Here is a 17,242-nt window from a genome sequence, read left to right as displayed (position 1 = left end):
TGGCGGGGGGGGGGGGGGTGTTCCTCTGTCAGAACACAATAGAACAGCAGTGGAGATCGCTATACTAATTTCGGGTTGTTAGTACAGCACCTCTGGCTTGAGCGGTCAGTTCTTTTTTTAATTCAGCCTGCTGGGTTAAAAAAAAAAAAAACTAGCAGTGTGTACAGGCAGTCCCTGGGTTACAAACAAGATAGGGTCTGTAGGTTTGTTCTTACGTCAAATTTGTTTGTAAGTCGAAAAAGGTACATTTTTCAGGTTTAGCTCCATCCAAAATAATAATTTTTAGGTTTTTTTGGATAGCATAGGGAAGGGTTAACACCCCTGTACCATTTGTTTTGATGTCTGTACCCCTGTTCAGAAGATTTCGGCTCACTTTCCCTATGGCAATTGGATTTTGAAAATTTTGGGTTGTGGAAACAAGGATTGGTGATAAAGCTTCAGTGGAGACACCTTTTTTTGCATGAGAACTCTTACAGGAGTGAATTTCCCTTCCTAGGGGGAGATTTCGCCTCATGTCCTGTTGTCTCCCTCCATTTGTAAGTAGGAGTTGTTTGTAAGTCGGATGTTTGTAACCCGGGGACCGCCTGTACTAGGATTAGGGAACAGATTTAACACATAGATTTCAAGGGTAAATTTAACAGACCACCCTGATAGCAAGGATAACTTGCCACAAATTTGTGGCAGTGTTGAATTGTAAGTCTGTTAACTTGCTGCACATTTTCACTGGCAAGTTGTACACTTGCAGAGCACTTGAAGCACAAGTTCTAGTTGACACTTTTCAAGTTTGTAGCAAATCTGCATGGCAAGTCTCTAACATGAGTAAAGTTGCAGTGGTGAGTCTACAGCAAGAGATCTGCAAGTCTACAGCATGAAAATTCAGCCCCTGCGGTAGGATGATTATTTCAAAATATAACTGAACCAGAACTTGCAGCAGACTTGCAGAACATTTGCAGAAAAGTTGATCTGGAGTCATGCAATGTGGACTTGCTGCAGTTGTTCAACAAATTTGTAAAGCCTGGCAAGTCTAGCAATAGCTTAACAAGTGATTTTCAAACATGCAGCACAATTGCTTGCTATCTAAGTAAAAGGGATCAAAAAAGAGATGTTCGTTTTTAGGGTTTACGTATACTTTAAAGTGATATTCAAGTCTTGTTTTTTTTTTTTGTTTAAAAATAACATGTTATACTTACCTGCTCTGTACAGTGGTTTTGCACAGAGCAGCCCAGATTCTCCTCTTCTCGGGTCCCTCACCTCTGCTCCTCCCTCCTCCTGAGTGCCCCCACAGCAAGCAGCTTGCTATGGGGGCACCTGAGCCAACCCACTGCTCTGTGTGTCCATTCCGACACGGAGCCCTGGCTCGGCCCCGCCCCCTCGCTCTCCTCATTGGCTCACTAACTTTGACAGCATCGGGAGCCAATGACGCCCACTGTGTGTTTCAGCCAATCAGGAGGGAGAGTCCCGGACAGTTGAGTCTCTAGTACAACATTGCTGGATCAAGATGGGGCTCAGGTAAGTATTAGGGGGGCTGAGGGGGGCTGCTGCACACAGAAGGTTTTTTAATCCTAATGCATAGAATGCATTAAGATCAAAAACCTTCTACCTTTAGAAACACATAGGGCTCTTTTATACATGGAGTCCGTCAGACGGACTCAGTTTTTCTCAGCGGGGGTTCGATCCGCTGATCCCCGCTGAGAAGGTGGATGACAGCTGTTCTCCGTGCTGTGTGCAGAGACACAGCTGTCAGGTCCCAATGCATCTCTATGGGGGAATCGGATGGGAACGGACCGTTTCCATCCGTCCAGATTTGACAGATCGGATCAGATGTCAGCGGACATGTCTACACTGACATCCGATGCCCCATTCAGATCCGCCAAAAAAACTGACAGGCAGATCTGAACAGTCCGCCTGTGTGAAAGGGGCCTTAAAGTATTTTAAATGAAGGTATAAATTAAAAAAAAAATAGTGCTGGGTGTTTTGCCCGAGGGGATACAAATTGATTTAGATAGAAATTTAGATAGTATAGGTAGGTCCTTACATAGCTTTGGTGCATTGTAAATATATAGATTACATAAATTCTTAGATTGTACATTCAAACTGTACTGTGTATGGTGAGCTTAACCTCTTGCCTAGAGTAATGTGAGGTGGCAAAGAGGGTGGGCTTTAAAGCTTTAACGCCACATGCTGCACATATGCGTCCATTGGCAGCAGAGCTTTCTGTGCTCAGAACACAGTCTCTGCGTTCTCCCAGCAAAATGATGAAGCTGGTAATGTGATAATAAACTCTTTGCGCCAATTTTTACCTAAACATAAGTTTATAATAAATTGAAAAACACACCAAGATCAGTATAGGAGCGCACTACTAAAAAGATCCTACCACTGTACCATGTCAGAAATTATACATGATTAGCTGTCACACTGAAATAGAAAATATTAAAATGTATCTACTAAATGAATGCAAAAGATAATGAAGTAGATAGTAGCGCTCACAATAACACTCATGAAAATCGTGAAAACAAGTGAATATATCCAAGAAACAAATAAATTCCAAAATAATGTTACTAAAGTCCATAAATATGATCATTTATGATTCAATGACTGTCCACCATACCACGTAAATCTGTGTCACCACTCCATTTTGGATATCCACTCACCAAATGTAAATGCCAAGTACTCTCGTATTGGTAATAACAGCAAATGCCCACTCTGGGATTAATGGTTAATCATAAGATGTGTCCAATCCTTTTCGGGTGCTCCATGTATAATGGACATAGAGTATAAAGAAAAAGTTCCAATAGTGTGATACCATAAAAACACTTACGATTCCATGTCTCATCCAACCACTCGCGGGATACTGGATCGTCACTTCTTTTTTTTCGTCACTTGTCACTTCCGGTTGAAGTCCCAGGACGAAGTCGGTATGACGAAACACATCAGTACGTGGCTGTACGGCAACCGGAAGTGACCAGTGACACAAAACCGGAAGTGAAAATCCGGTATACCGCGAGTGGTTGGTTATATTGTCTACATTGTGAGTGTGTACTACATAAGGATTAGCTGTTTTTAAAAACTTTTTACGGTATCACACTATTGGCACTTTTTCTTTATATTCTATGTCCATTATACATGGAGCACCCAAAAGGACTGGACACATCTTATGATTAACTATAAGTCCCAGAGTGGGCATCTGCTGGTATTGCTAATACGAGAGTACTTGCATATACATTTGCACCCGAAAGGATTGGACACATCTTATGATTCACCATTAATCCCAGAGCGGGTATCTGCTGTTATTGCCAATACGAGAGAACTTGGCATATCATTTGGTGAGTTGATATCCAAAAGGGAGTGGTGACACAGAGTCACGTGTTGTGGGGGACAGTCATTGAATCATCAATTATCATATTTATGGATTTTATTAACATTATTTTGGACTTTATTTGTTTATTGGAAATATTCACTTGTTTTCATGGGGGATATTGTAAGCGCCACTATCTACTTCAATATCTTTTTTTGCTTTCACTTAGTAGATACATTTTAATACGTTTATAAAAAAAGCTTACCTGTAGGCAAAATTAATATCTCCTAAACGTGCACCGCTCCATGCAACGTGCAAACGTTCTAGTAAGCAGCAGCCAGTGACATCACCTGCGCATGCGCTCTGAAGGAATGGCATACCCATATTTTTAGAGAAAATAGGGGAAAAGTAGCGTCACTTATTTGGCATAGAAAAAAAAATGCTGATGGTCAAGATACACTGAAATTTGTATATTAGCGTGAAAGGGTAAAATTGATATTGGGCTTGCAGACACTGGATATAAAATATAGAAGTTATGGGTTAAAGAAACATGGTCCCTATTCAGATAGAAGGGTTCACAATTTATATATACACAATTTACATTTTCCTTTTGTTTTTTTTCTTTTCTTGAGTTAAGATGAATGGTAAGGTGACGATTTGTTCATGGAATGTGAGGGGATTAGGAGACCCTTTAAAAAAATAGCTGTGTTCAAGACTGTCTCAACCCTTAAAGTAGCTGTTCTTTGCTTACAGGAGACACACCTGACCAAAGAAACAGTGGGGCGATTAAAATGTAAAGAATTCCCTCAGCAATATCATTCAAGGGGAACAAGTATCCTTATCCATAGGTCGGTGTCATTCTCCTGTAGGCAAATAAAAGTAGATGGTGAGGGTAGATACATATTTATATACTGCACACTGGCAGAGATGCCATGCGTGCTTATGAATGTAATAAATATTTGTTGGAATTTATGATTCATAAACCAAGGGTGACAGTAGGATAGATAGTAGGATATTTTAACATGGTAATGAATAATCAGATAGATAGGTTTTCACCAGGAAAGGGTTCTGAGCAAAGCCCATATATGTCATTGTATAGGATATTTAAAGAGACAGGGTTGAAGGACATTTGGCAGGAACATTATCCAACTACTCAATCTTTTTCATGTCAGTCCGGAGTACATTTATCACTTTCTAGAATAGATATGGCCTTAGGGAATTATATACTTGCCCCATTAGTAACAGAGTTTAGATATGAGGCTAGAGGGTTGTCGGACCATTCACCTATAATCTTGTCACTAGGGTCAGGGAAGAGGGGGTTGAGGCAGAGTGGAGAATGAATCTTTTTTTGGCAACAACTGATTGCCCCTAAAGAGGTAGTGATAGACACACTACTGGAATTCTTGGCTTATAACAAAGCTTCAGCAATGTCAGATATAGTGTGGGATACCCTTAAAGCTTACTTAAGGGGGTATATTATTCAGCAGATCTCTAGGAAGAAGAAGTATTCTAAGGACTGGGATTTGAATATGCTGGGGACAGTGGCCGAAATGGAAAAAGCATATATAGAAGATCCATCACCAGATAATCTAAGTGGATGGAGGTACAACAATAATATCGTACATTAGCTCTGAAGAAAGCTGAGAACAACATGTTTTTTTTTTAAAACAAACTCATTATGAGGGAGGAGAAAATACTGGGCACATGCTGGCCCTTCTGGCAAAGTCCCAAAATATTTCTACATCTACTACAATGTCTATTGGGACTTGAGCTGTAGGGGTGACCAGGTGTCCAGCCAACCACAAAACACCAGGAACTGGTGGACTACCAAGTGAGATCAATAACGAATATGGGGAGATAATGCTGCCAGAGTTGTTGTGCATGTTAAAGAGGAAGTAAACCCTCCTCTGACACATTTACCTATAGGTAAGCCTATGATAAGGCTTACATATAGGTACTGTAAATATCTCCTAAACATGTACCGTTTAGGAGATATTTACCTTACATGTAGCCAGTGACGTCACTGGCGTATGCGCTCTGAAGGAACAGCTGCTGGTGCCGTTCCTTCAGAGGCCCGTGCCGTGACCGTCGGCTCCCGCGCGCGTGCGCGGGAGTGACGTCACCGCGGCTCCGGCCAATCAGATGGCCGGATGCCGGGATCCCGGAAGACGGGTGACTGGACATGTCGCCCGTCATAGAGGTAAGCGGGCGGCACGGCGGGGGCTCGTTCTGAGGTAAGTATTTCATAATGAGCTAGTATGCGATGCATACTAGCTCATTATGTGTTTCTCTTGCAGGTTGAAAAAAAAAATGTGGGGTTTACAACCTCTTTAAATGGGGCATTGGAAAAAAGGAGAACTACCGCTCTCCATGACAGAGACTATGATAATAATACTGCCAAAAGAAGGGAAAGACCCAACCCAGCCTGCATCATATAGACCAATCTCCCTGCTTTGCGTGGATGTTAAACTTTTGGCTGTTAGATTAAGTAAGGTAATCCATACCATAATTCACCCGGATCAATGTGGCTTTATTCCTGGTATAGCAACATCACTAAATATTAGGAGATTATTTTTAAATCTACAAATCGCTTCAGAAGAGCAGGGCTTATAAGTGGTGCTATCCCTCGATGCTGTCAAATGCTGTGCGATGCTGTGGCACTATTTGTGGTCGGTCTTATCGGCATTTGGCATTGGCCCTTTTTTTATGAAATGGGAGAAACTGTTGTATACATTTCCAAGGGCGAAAGTGAAGATAAATGATAGATGCTCGGAATACTTCTCGTTGTTTCAGGGGACAAGACAGGGGTGACCTTTATCGCCCCTGCTTTTCACCCTGGCAATGGAACCCTTGGCTATCACAATTAGAACAGCGGGAAATATAAGAGGTTTTAGAAGAGGGATGAATGAAGAAAAGACCTCGTTCTATACGGATGATATCCTCCTGTTTTTGAGAGATGCAAATTATTCTCTAACTGCAGTGATGGATGTCATAAAAAAGATTTGGAAGAGTTTCTGGGATCTCTATCAACTGGGAGAAATCAGTTCTTCTCCCAGTTGATAGGTTGGAAGGGGAACTGCCGGTGAGTGCCAGCATTAAATACCTAGGAGAAAACATAACAGTAAACCCTAGGTTATTCGTACATACTAAAAAGTCTGGAGCCGCCAAATACATTTATTAGTGGCACTTTTGCCAGTAGTGGTTCGTAGTAGCCTGATTAAAATGGTGTGGTTGCCAAAACGTTTATATATTCTACACAATTCACCAATCTGGATTTCCGGACTGTGGTTTAGGAAGTTGGAGGGCTTTTTTAGGAAATTGATCTGGAATTAAAGGCAAGCAAGAGTTCGCTTACGAGTGTTGCAGTTACCGAGAGATAAAGGAGGTTTAGCTGTCCCGCATCCCTGGAGCTATTTTTTGGCAGCTCAGTTGCAACAGATAGGGGGTTGGGGGTCGAGCAATGACACCGTTAGATACAATTCACAAGCGCTATTAACTTGCACCCCACATACATATTTGGTGGAAGCTTTGGAGGCGGACTCCTTGGGGAGGGAGGGTCAGTGCCCCTCAGTAAAAATTAACGATGAAACTATGGAATATAACACAAACAATATTTCAATATCTAGGATGTACACAGTATACGCCTATTTGGGACAATGCAAACCTACCCGAATTGGAGAAGTTGGAGAGCTTTAGTAATTGGAAAAAAAAGGGGGTGGTAAGGCTTTCGCAACTATATGTAACAGGGATATTGAAGACATTTCAAGAGTTAAAAGAAGTTTGGGTTATGAAATAATGAAATAGAAATTCCTATCATTACTTGCAGTTAAGACGAGCATTAACAACACAATTTAAGGAGGGAGGGTTAGAATGGTGTAGAATCCCCCTATTAGAAAACCTGACAGAGGTCACTTCCCGTAAAGGGTTGATTTCAGAATTATATAAAAAGATGCATCTTAAAGTATTGGAAAAAGATTCTCAACTTTCTAGTAGAATAAAATGGGAAGAAGATGTGGGGAAATGAACGGATGCCCACTGGAATGAATTAATAACCTCAATAGACCTACTGTCTCTCTCAGCAGCCCAGAGGCTCATGCAGTCTTACATTGTGCATAGAGCATACTATACACCTAAAAGATTGCTTCGGCTTGGGAGACTTCCGGATGCAGCTTGTCCCATATATGGAGCTGTAAATGGAGATTTGATTCACATGCTCTGGAGGTGTCCCAAACTGTATAGGTACTGGGAAGAGGTAATGGGCTAAAATAATCCAGTATTTGGAATAGGTTTACGATTAGACCCAGTGCTGTGTGTGCTGGGATTTATGGAGCAGAACGTTGGATTTGGGGCTAAAAGTATAGTAGTATTGAGATGTATTTACCAGGCAAGAAAACTGATTACAGGTAGATGGATAAATGTTAAGCCACCATCTGTTATGGACTGGCTGGGCAGTGTTAACAATACAATATTAAGGGAAAAAATGGTCTACATGAGAAGGGCGAAATAGATTTGAGAAAATATGGAAAGTATGGATTGATACTTCAGGATTGGCACCCGACACTGCAAATTTCTAGGAAGTCAGATTTGTTTATACTCCTACTCTATTTTGCTTGTTAAATATTTTAATCCTAAAGAGAGCGAGGGGTGGGAGGTGGGAGGGCTGGAAGTTGGGGTAGAGAGGGGGGTGCTGGGAGTGGGAAGCTTTTTTCTTCCTTCTATGATTTGTATCTTCTTTGTGGAATATTTTTGTATTGTTCTTTGTGTATGAAAATTTTGTTATTGAGAAAAATAAAAATGAAGATGAAGTTAAAAAAAAAAAAAAAAAAATCATGTTCCATTGGCATGACCAACTTATTACAACTAAAATCTTTATGGTTGCCATTGGTTACTGCATGGGTTTACATTATGTTCTTAACAATGTTTTTTTTTTTTTTTTAATCCGGACTATTAACAGGTGCTGCAGCTAGAACAAGGCAGGAAGTCTGTGGAGATGGCTGGAAGTTCACTGTACAAGCAACTGACAGATTTACAGAGTAAACACTCTGGGCTTCAGCAGGAAAACTCCCTCTTGCGTGTAGAGAAGAACCATTTGGTGGAGCACATCTCCCAGTTACATAAACAGGTAATGTGCCCGCAGCACACTGAACTCTTCTTCCTGACTGGGAAAAGGGAGGAAAATGGAGCTTAGTGTGTATGACCAGTCAGGACAAATGTGAGGTCAACAGGAACACTGGAATGTTGTTTATGTCACTCCCTGAGAATGGAAAGCACTGTGCACTTCACACATAGAAAAGTGCATTCTAAAATCTATTCAATTTATCTTAAGAATAAAAGAATAGGTTGACGCTTGCGTACCTACAAGAGGAACAAGGAGAAGCTCACCGATGAGACAGGGGCTGCCTTGTGCTTAATTTTAGGGGGGGGGATCTGTTTTCTTTATGGTTAATGAGTATCTTAAGTAATGTAGTGGGAGGCTTAGATTTTTGTGTTAAAGGGCCAGTAACCTAGAGCCGTAATATAAACTATGTGCCTTATATTCATGCTCCAGCATTTGAGATAAATAATTTCTGCCCTCCTTTGCTGGGATAGTGCATTTAAAGTGGAACATTTTATGCCAGCCAATGAGGATGCCCCTTATGTGCTTCGGACCACTATAATGATTTTATTTCTGCTTTAAAGGCCTGTTTACACTTCCAGTAGTTTTTGTTTTTGATGTAAGTACCTGTATTATTGAGTCATATTTTTTGAGTTCTAGTGTATACTTTTCATTGCCTGCATTTCAGGTTAGCAATCACATTAGTAGGTCTAATATGAACGCATGGTCGTGTTACTATAAAGTGTAGTTTAGTGTATTAGATCTTGTCATGGCAAGAAGGAGAAAAAATAAACAGCTAACATTTTTCTTTTAGGGTACATGTGCTAAGATCTACGTAATTTTTAGTATTGAAGACTCTAGTATTAAAGATTATTGTACTACTATTTTCAGCTTTTCATGATTCGTACACAGTAACAATAGCACAGTAACTTAAAGTGGATCTTCATCCGTCCCCATCCCCCCACTTACCAGGTGGTCTGTTGTGCACATTTCACATACTCACCCACCCAGAGGATCCAGTGTGGTCCCGCTGGGACCCTTTTGTCTTCTGCCACCGCTCGGTCCCACACCGCCATGTTGTTTGTGACATCATCGAGAGGCCCGCTGGCTCTTCCAGATTAAGCAGCTGTGCCTCCCAATGATGTGCTAGGCACAACCTCCTTTCTGAATGAAGGGCTATGTCTCCTGGGATATGATGTGCATATACCAGGAGGGACAGCAAGCACTGTGCATTTGATTTCTTCTAATTCCGACCGCACTCCTAAGACATGCTGGTAAGTTAAATGGCATCTGTCTAATTTTGCCCTAGTGGATGTGTATGTATGTATGTATGCAGGATAGAGAATTTAAACCATAGTAAACACTGCTTGGACCCTTGTACCGACAGGTAAGCTTATAATAAAGCTTACCTGTAGGTAAAAGAAATATATCCTAAACGTGCACCATTTAACCACTTGCCGACCGCTGCACGACTATTTACTGTGGCAGTCAGCCCCCTACAGGCAAAGCGACGTAGCCCTACGTCGCTCGCCCCGCCGCTCTGGTGCGCGCTCCTTCACGCCACCGGCCCCGCTGATTGTGTTCAGAACCGATCAGTCATCAGGTCCAGACCAATGATTTTTGGCCTGGACCTGTTGATCGGTCCTGCCCAATCAGATACTGTATGTGCCTGTCTAATGTAAACACGGGCACAGAAAAGACCCGCTCTCTCCTCCCCAAATCCTTTTTGTATTCATCGAGAGGAGAGAGCGGATCTGAACTGTGAGTACTGCACCAAACACCCACACACACACACCTAGGCAAGGCACATTTAACCCCCGATCACCCCCCAGTTAACCCCTACACCCCCTGTCACAACACACACTGTATACAGTATATAGCATTTTCCTATATACCTGTATAAGTGTGACTTGTGACCAGGTTTTAGCTTGTGGCCCTTCCTTTTATACTTAGGATACCTGCCACCCCCCCCCCAATAAAGATTTAACCCCCTGATCACCCTCAGTTAACCCCTTCCCCCCCATCACATTTCACACTAATATACAGGTAATATAGTGTTTTACTGTATTTTGTATGAGTGTGATTGTGACTTGAGTTAGCGCTAGTGAGTTAGTTTCTGTCCCAAGGAGGTTTAGGGTCCCCCCACCCCCCAATAAAGATTTAACCCCCTGATCACCCACAGTTAACCCCTACACCCCTGTCACAACACACACTGCATACAGTATATAGCAGTTTCCTATATATCTGTATCAGTGTGACTTGTGACCAGGTTTAGCGCTTGCGGCCGTTCCTTTTAGGGTTAAGATACCCGTCACCCCCCAGTAAAGATTTAACCCCCTGATCCCCCCCTTATCACCCCCAGTTAACCCCTCCCCCTGTCACATTGCACACCTTACACAGGTAATATAGTGTTTTTTTTGTATATCTGTGATAGTGTGATTGTGTTCACAGTTAACGCTAGCGAGTAAATTTCTGTCCCAAGTAGTTTTAGGGTCCCTGCCACCCCCCCCCCCATAAAGATAAACCCCCTGATCACCCCAGTTAACCCCTTCATTGCCCTGTCACAGTGTCACTTATAGTGTACAGTTTTTTTTCTGATCACTATTATTAGTGTCACAGGTGACATTAGTTAATGTTAGCGTCAGTCTAAGATAGCGCAGATCCCCGTTGCATAGTTAGAAATAACCCCTTGATTACCACATAGACACACATACACACACATACACTTATATTACTAGTATAGTGTTTGAACAGATCAATATCTGATCTGATCAGAAGTATACTAGCGTCCCCATAGTTTAGGGTTCCCAAAACGCAGTGTTTGCACGATCAGCACTGATTCCTGCCAGCACCTGTGTTTAACACCTCCAACCAGCCCACCCCACCCAGGCAAGTGTAGTAATCAATAGATTACTGTCACTTACTAAAAAACACAAAACCGCTGTGTTAGCAGAGTCAGGCCTAGCGGTTGAAATAGTCCTTGACAACCAGGTGCTTTTTTTACCTGTGAGTCACACTACTGTACCGGTAAATTTAGTTGCTAAAATGACCAAACCGTGGTACAGTAGTGAAGAGGCTTACAGTATACTGACCATGTCAGATGAGAGCGATGGGGAAGCCTCACTGGCAGAATCAGGGTCAGTATACAAACCTGAAGAGAGCAGCGGCTCCCTGACAGATAGCTCAGACGACGGATGGGTCCCTGTTAGAACCAGGCGTACCCGACCCCATTCTGGAGTTGCTGAGGTGCAGAGATCGCAGCAAGCTCATATGGAGCAGAGTGTCGGTACTAGTGCCACTCAGCCTTCTGGTGACCTGGCAAGCACCAGCGGCCTAGTACACCCTGGACTTAGTACAACCAGCACTGCAGTAACACTTGGTGACGTGGCGAGTCCCATAGGTGCAGTTGAAGCTGGTGCAGTGGCTAGCATAAGTAGTGGCCCGCACCCACCGCGTATTCTAAGACTACCCGTAGAGCCCATAGTGCCCTCCCTGATGTGCTGGCATATCCTGATTGGCAACCCACTGATACTACAGCACCCGTACTTCCCCCATTCACTGGCCAACCTGGAATCCATGTGGAAACAGACAATTTTACTCCCCTAAATTTTTATGAACTGTTTTTCACGGAAGATCTTTTCAGATCTATTGTGGACCAAACAAATTTATACGCTGGTATAAGTTTAAGACGTTTCTGGGCCTTTCCCTCAACATGGGCATAACCAAAAAGAGTGAATTGCAGCTATATTGGTCCACTAGCCCAATTCACCATATGCTCGTGTACTCTGCCTCCATGTCCAGGGTCAGATACGAGCAAATTCTGCGATTTATGCATTTCAACGACAATGAAATCTGTCGTCCTCGGGGAGACCCTGAATATGGTCGGCTCCACAAAATTCAGCCCCCCGTAGACCACTTCAATCAGCGGTTTGTTTGCAGCCTTCTTTACCCCCCAACAAGTTGTCTGCGTTGACGAGTCCCTGATTAAGTTTACTGGCCTCCTTGCTATGAAACAGTATCTCCCCAGCAAGCGTGCCAGATATGGGGTCAAACTGTATCAGCTGTGTGACAGGGCCACAGGTTATACAGTTAGTTTCTGGGTCTACAAGGGAAAAGATAGCTCTGTGGAGCCTCCCAACTGCCCAGACTACATAGGGAGCAGCGGCAAGATAGTTTGAGACTTGGTGTCATCCTTATCCGGAAAGGGGTACCATTTGTACGTGGACAATTTTTACACAAGCGTGCCACTATTTAGCCACCTGCTTGAATTAGCCACCGGCTTGTAAATTCCCGTCTTAGTCGGGGGGGGGGGGGGGAGAGAGCCTGCTTGAAAACGGACAAATTGCTTGCAGTGAAGTGGAGGGATACATGGAATGTTGTCGTTCTGTCCTCCCTTCATGCATACACGACGGTCCAAATAACTACGGCAACTGGTGTTATGGAGAAACCCCTCTGTGTCCACAACTATAACCTTAATATGGGAGGGGTGGATCTTAACGACCAGCTTTTGGCACCGTACTTAGTTGCCCATAAAGCCAGACGCTGGTACAAAAAAGTGTCTGTTTATTTATTTCAATTGGCTATGCTGAACGCTTTTGTACTATACAGAGCGTCAGGACGAACCGGATACTTCCGAGAATTCCAGGAAGAGATCATCAATGCCTACCTGTACCCAGGAGGTGTTCCTGCTCAACTTCCCCTTCCAGATGCAATGAGCCAGCTGCATGAGAGGCATTTTTCACATGTCCTCCCGAGTACCCCTACCCAAAGACACCCCCAAAGAAGATGTCTGTAGCAGGTGAGGATTTAGGCGTGACACCCATTATTATTGTCCCACCTGTCCTGACCAACCTGGTCTCTGCATCGGGGAATGTTTCAAACGCTACCACACACTAGTGGAGTTTTAGTGTAGGGTACAGCACGACACAGTGTAGGGCACACTAACACAGGGTCTTGAAAGATGTTTGATGGCTATCGACATTTTGAGAGACCCTACGCTGGAAAGTTGCAGTTCAGAAAAAAAAGTGTAAAAAAAAATTCACATTTTTTTTAAAAAGTTACAAAAAAAACCCCAAAAGAAATATAAAATTAAAAAGCCAAAAACAGTTGTCGTCTCAGTTATTTTTATGTTCTTCTACTCTTCCTACTGTACTTTTACTGTACTTTGTTTGTTTTTCATTCTTTTGTTAACCTGTTTGCCTTGCAGGTACTCACCGGCTGCCACACTGATTTTATATATTCTGACACAAACAGCGTTTGCGCTCAGCATATATGGATACCTCTGATGGCAGCGCTGTAGTAGGTTGATTTCACCACTGCAGGTAAAATACCTTTAGGTATACGTGGAATATTGTCATGTATACCCGCCATTAAGAAGTGGGTTTGGATGTTTGGGGCGGTTAATGGTGTGTATACTACACAATTTTCCTGCGATTTCTGTTAGGTTCTCTTTTTTTCGTTCAGCCCACAGGCTGCATGAAAAAAAAAAAAACACCTACACTATATGCCAAACAAGGACCAGCAATGTACTGGTATGTTGCTGGACTTTAAATGGTTATACCAGGATGATGCCTGCAGTTTTAGCCATCATCTTGGTATCGTTTTTTTATAGCCAGCGGTCAGCTTACATGTAAAAGCAATCCTAGTGGATAATTGGCCGCTAGACTGCTTTTTACAAGCAGTGGGAGGGGACTCCCCCTCCCGCCGCCTTCCGCGTTTTTTCTCTGGCTCTCCTGTCCCACCGTTTAACCTGAGAGTGCAGCCGGTGGTTCAATTATCTAACCATAGAGCTGATTGGAGACGAGAATGGCTCCAATCATCTCTATGGCCTAAGATACCGGAAGCTACGGGCATTTCATGACTTCTATTTCACCAGAGATAAACAGTGCCATTGGGAAATTGGGAACGCATTTTATCACACCAATTTTGGTGTGGTCAGATGCGTTAAGGTCAGAGGAGAGACGTAGAGTCTAAAAGACCCCAAATTTTTTAAAAAAAGAATGCCTGTCACTACAGATTGCTATAATAGGGGATATTTAAATTCACAATAAAAATTATTAAAAAAAAAAAAAAATTAAAGGAAAGGTGTCAAAATAACATAAAAAAGCAAAATAAATAATAAAAAAATTAAAAATCAAGCCCCCCTGTCCCTCCGTGCTTGCGCACAAAGGCGCACGCAAGCGTTGGTCTAGTGTCACATGTATATGTGTTTGGGGGTAAAAAGTAATTTTCTTGTCAAAAAAATATATTTTTTCATGTAAACAAAAAGTCACAGAAAAGGCTTGGTTTTCAAGTGGTTAGAAGAGTGGGTGACGTGTGGCTAAGATTGAGCATAACATGCCAGGACAGTTCAAACACCCCCCAAATGACCCCCTTTTGAAAAGTAGACACCCAAATCTATTTGCTGAGAGGCATATTGAGTCCATGGAGTATTTTATATTTTGCCCTAAATTTGGGGAAAAGGACAATTTGTTTTTTTTTGTTTTTTTTTTTACACAAAGTTGTCACTAAATGATATATTGTTCACGCATGCCATAGGTATATGTGAAATGACACCCCAAAATACATTCTGCTGCTTCTCCTGAGTACAGGGATACCACACGTGTGAGACTTTTTGGGAGCCTAGCTGTGTATGGAACCCCGAAAACCAATCACCGCCTTCAGGTTTTCTAATGGCCTAAATTGTGCATTTTACTTCCGCACTACCTGTCACAGTTTCAGAGGCCCTGAAATTTCAAGATAGAACAAAACTCCCCCAAATTACCCCATTTTGCAAAGTAGACACTCCAATCTATTAGCTAAGAGGCATGGTGAGTCCATGGAATAGTTTATATTTTGCCACAAGTTTCGGGAAAATTATTATTATTTTGTTTTTTTACACAAAGTTACTACCTATCACAGTTTTGAAGGCCATGAAATGCCAAGATAGCACAACCCCCCCCCCCCAAATGACGCCATTTTGCAAAGTAGACACTCCAAGCTATATGCTGAGAGGCATGGTGAGTATTTTGCAGCTCTCATTTATTTTGGAAAATTAAGAAAAAAAAGGAAAATGCATTTTGTTTTCCTCTTTTTTTCAATTTCCAAAACTTTGTGACAAAAAGTGAGATCTGCAAAACACTCAACATGCCTCTCTGCAAATAGCTTATGGTGTCTACTTTCCGAAAAAGGGGTTATTTGGGGGGGGGGGTTGTGCTGTCTTGGCATTTCATGGCCTCCGAAACTGTGATAGGTAGTCAGGAGTGAAATCAACAATTGCCCTTGGAAAGCCTGAAAGTGGTGATTGGTTTTCAGGGTCCTGTACTCGGCTAGACTGCAAAAAAGTCTCACACATGGGGTATCCCTGTACTCAGGAGAAGCAGCAGAATGTATTTTGGGGTGTCATTTCACATATACCCATGGTATGTGTGAGCAATCTATCATTTAGTGACAACTTTGCGTAAAAAAACAAAACATAATAATTTTCCCGGAACTTGTGGCAAAATATAAAATATTTTATGGACTCACCATGCCTCTCAGCAAATAGCTTGGAGTGTCTACTTTGCAAAATGGGGTAATTTTGGGGGGTTTTGTGCTATCTTGAAATTTTAGGGCCTCTGAAACTGTAACAGGTAATGCAGAGGTGAAATGCACAATTTACGCCATTAGAAAACCTGAAGGTGGTGATTGGTTTTCGGGGTCCCATACACAGCTAGGCTCCCAAAAAGTCTCACACATGTAGTATCCCTGTACTCAGGAGAAGCAGTAGAATGTATTTTGGGGTGTCATTCCACATATACCCATGGCATGTGTGAGCAATTTATATTTTAGTGACAACTTTGTGTTAAAAATAAAAATAAAGATCTAGAAAACCGCTCTCGTCGGTACAATTTTAGAGTGCGAGGTATACCCGAATCATTTACTGATACCGAAGCTATAACTAAGGAACTTATAGTGCACCTGATACCGGACATTAACCCTCACAAGCTAGAATTGGACAGGGCACACAGGACCCTCACGGCGCCGAGGGAAGATGGTCTCCCACGTGATATAATAGTGTTAGCCACACTACTACAAGGTGAAGGAGCTGGTTATGGCTAGAGCCAGGGACATTGCCGACTTGCAGCTCCGCGACCATAAAATTCAAATATTTGCTGACATATCACCTACTACAATTCAAAAACGCAGGAACCTGAAGCCTTTATTGCAGCCCTTCTTACATCTTGGATCCTTGGGCGGGATCTCATGTGGGGATTTCCCGGCTGGGAATCCCTGATATACTGTTGCTAGCCATGGGGGTGGGGGTCCCGGGGCTGGAGGCTGTCTGGCCTTGGGGTGTTCTGTATTCCTCCGGGCCGGGGGTTTCTGGCTCTCTGGGTTGCCGACCCCCACAGACGTTATTACTTTTATGTTCATGATTGTTGTATCTTATATGGGCGGGCGAGGGCTGGCGATGGTGGTCATGTGCCCTGTTTGACTTTGTGCTACTCCCTTTGCGGGTGGGACGAGGCCAAACCATTTCCTGGGTTAGCCCAGTGTCACATTTGTGGTTTACCGGGGTATTGCCTTGGTGGTTTACAGTTTTTATTTTAGCTGTTTGATCTAGCTGACTAATACTTCTTTTACCTTTAGGTGGACAGTGCCTTAGGGGACCCCTCGGTCCTCGAAATTCTTCTCTTCTCCTCTGTGTCTCTCTTTCTATTTTCTCTCTCTTTCTTGTTTTGCTTGTCTTTTTGCCCCCCGTCGCCGGACTCCCGGGAGCTGAGTTTGGGCTGCGAGTGGAGCTCTTTCCCCTGGTGGCCGAGAGGTTTGGTGAGTGCGTTGATATTTCCTCCTGTGCACTATGGCGACAGACACAGTTAGGGTCCCAGTCA

At 42.9% G+C, this 17,242-nt stretch overlaps 1 protein-coding gene across 1 annotated transcript in view; it reads left to right on the top strand.

The window, feature by feature from the left end:
• The window catches only part of LOC309555474 (uncharacterized protein), a 128,603-nt gene that overhangs the window by 97,940 nt on the left and 13,421 nt on the right, over nt 1-17,242 (top strand). The window contains exon 10 of the mRNA XM_082257501.1: nt 8,250-8,417. Within this exon, the coding sequence (XP_082113627.1) occupies nt 8,250-8,417 (168 nt within the window). The remainder of the gene's footprint in view (nt 1-8,249; nt 8,418-17,242) is intronic.

This window comes from Pelophylax lessonae, assembly GCF_965119305.1.
Source record: "Pelophylax lessonae genome assembly, chromosome: 5".
Classification (NCBI taxonomy): domain Eukaryota; kingdom Metazoa; phylum Chordata; class Amphibia; order Anura; family Ranidae; genus Pelophylax; species Pelophylax lessonae.
This window is presented reverse-complemented; position numbering and strand designations above follow the sequence as displayed.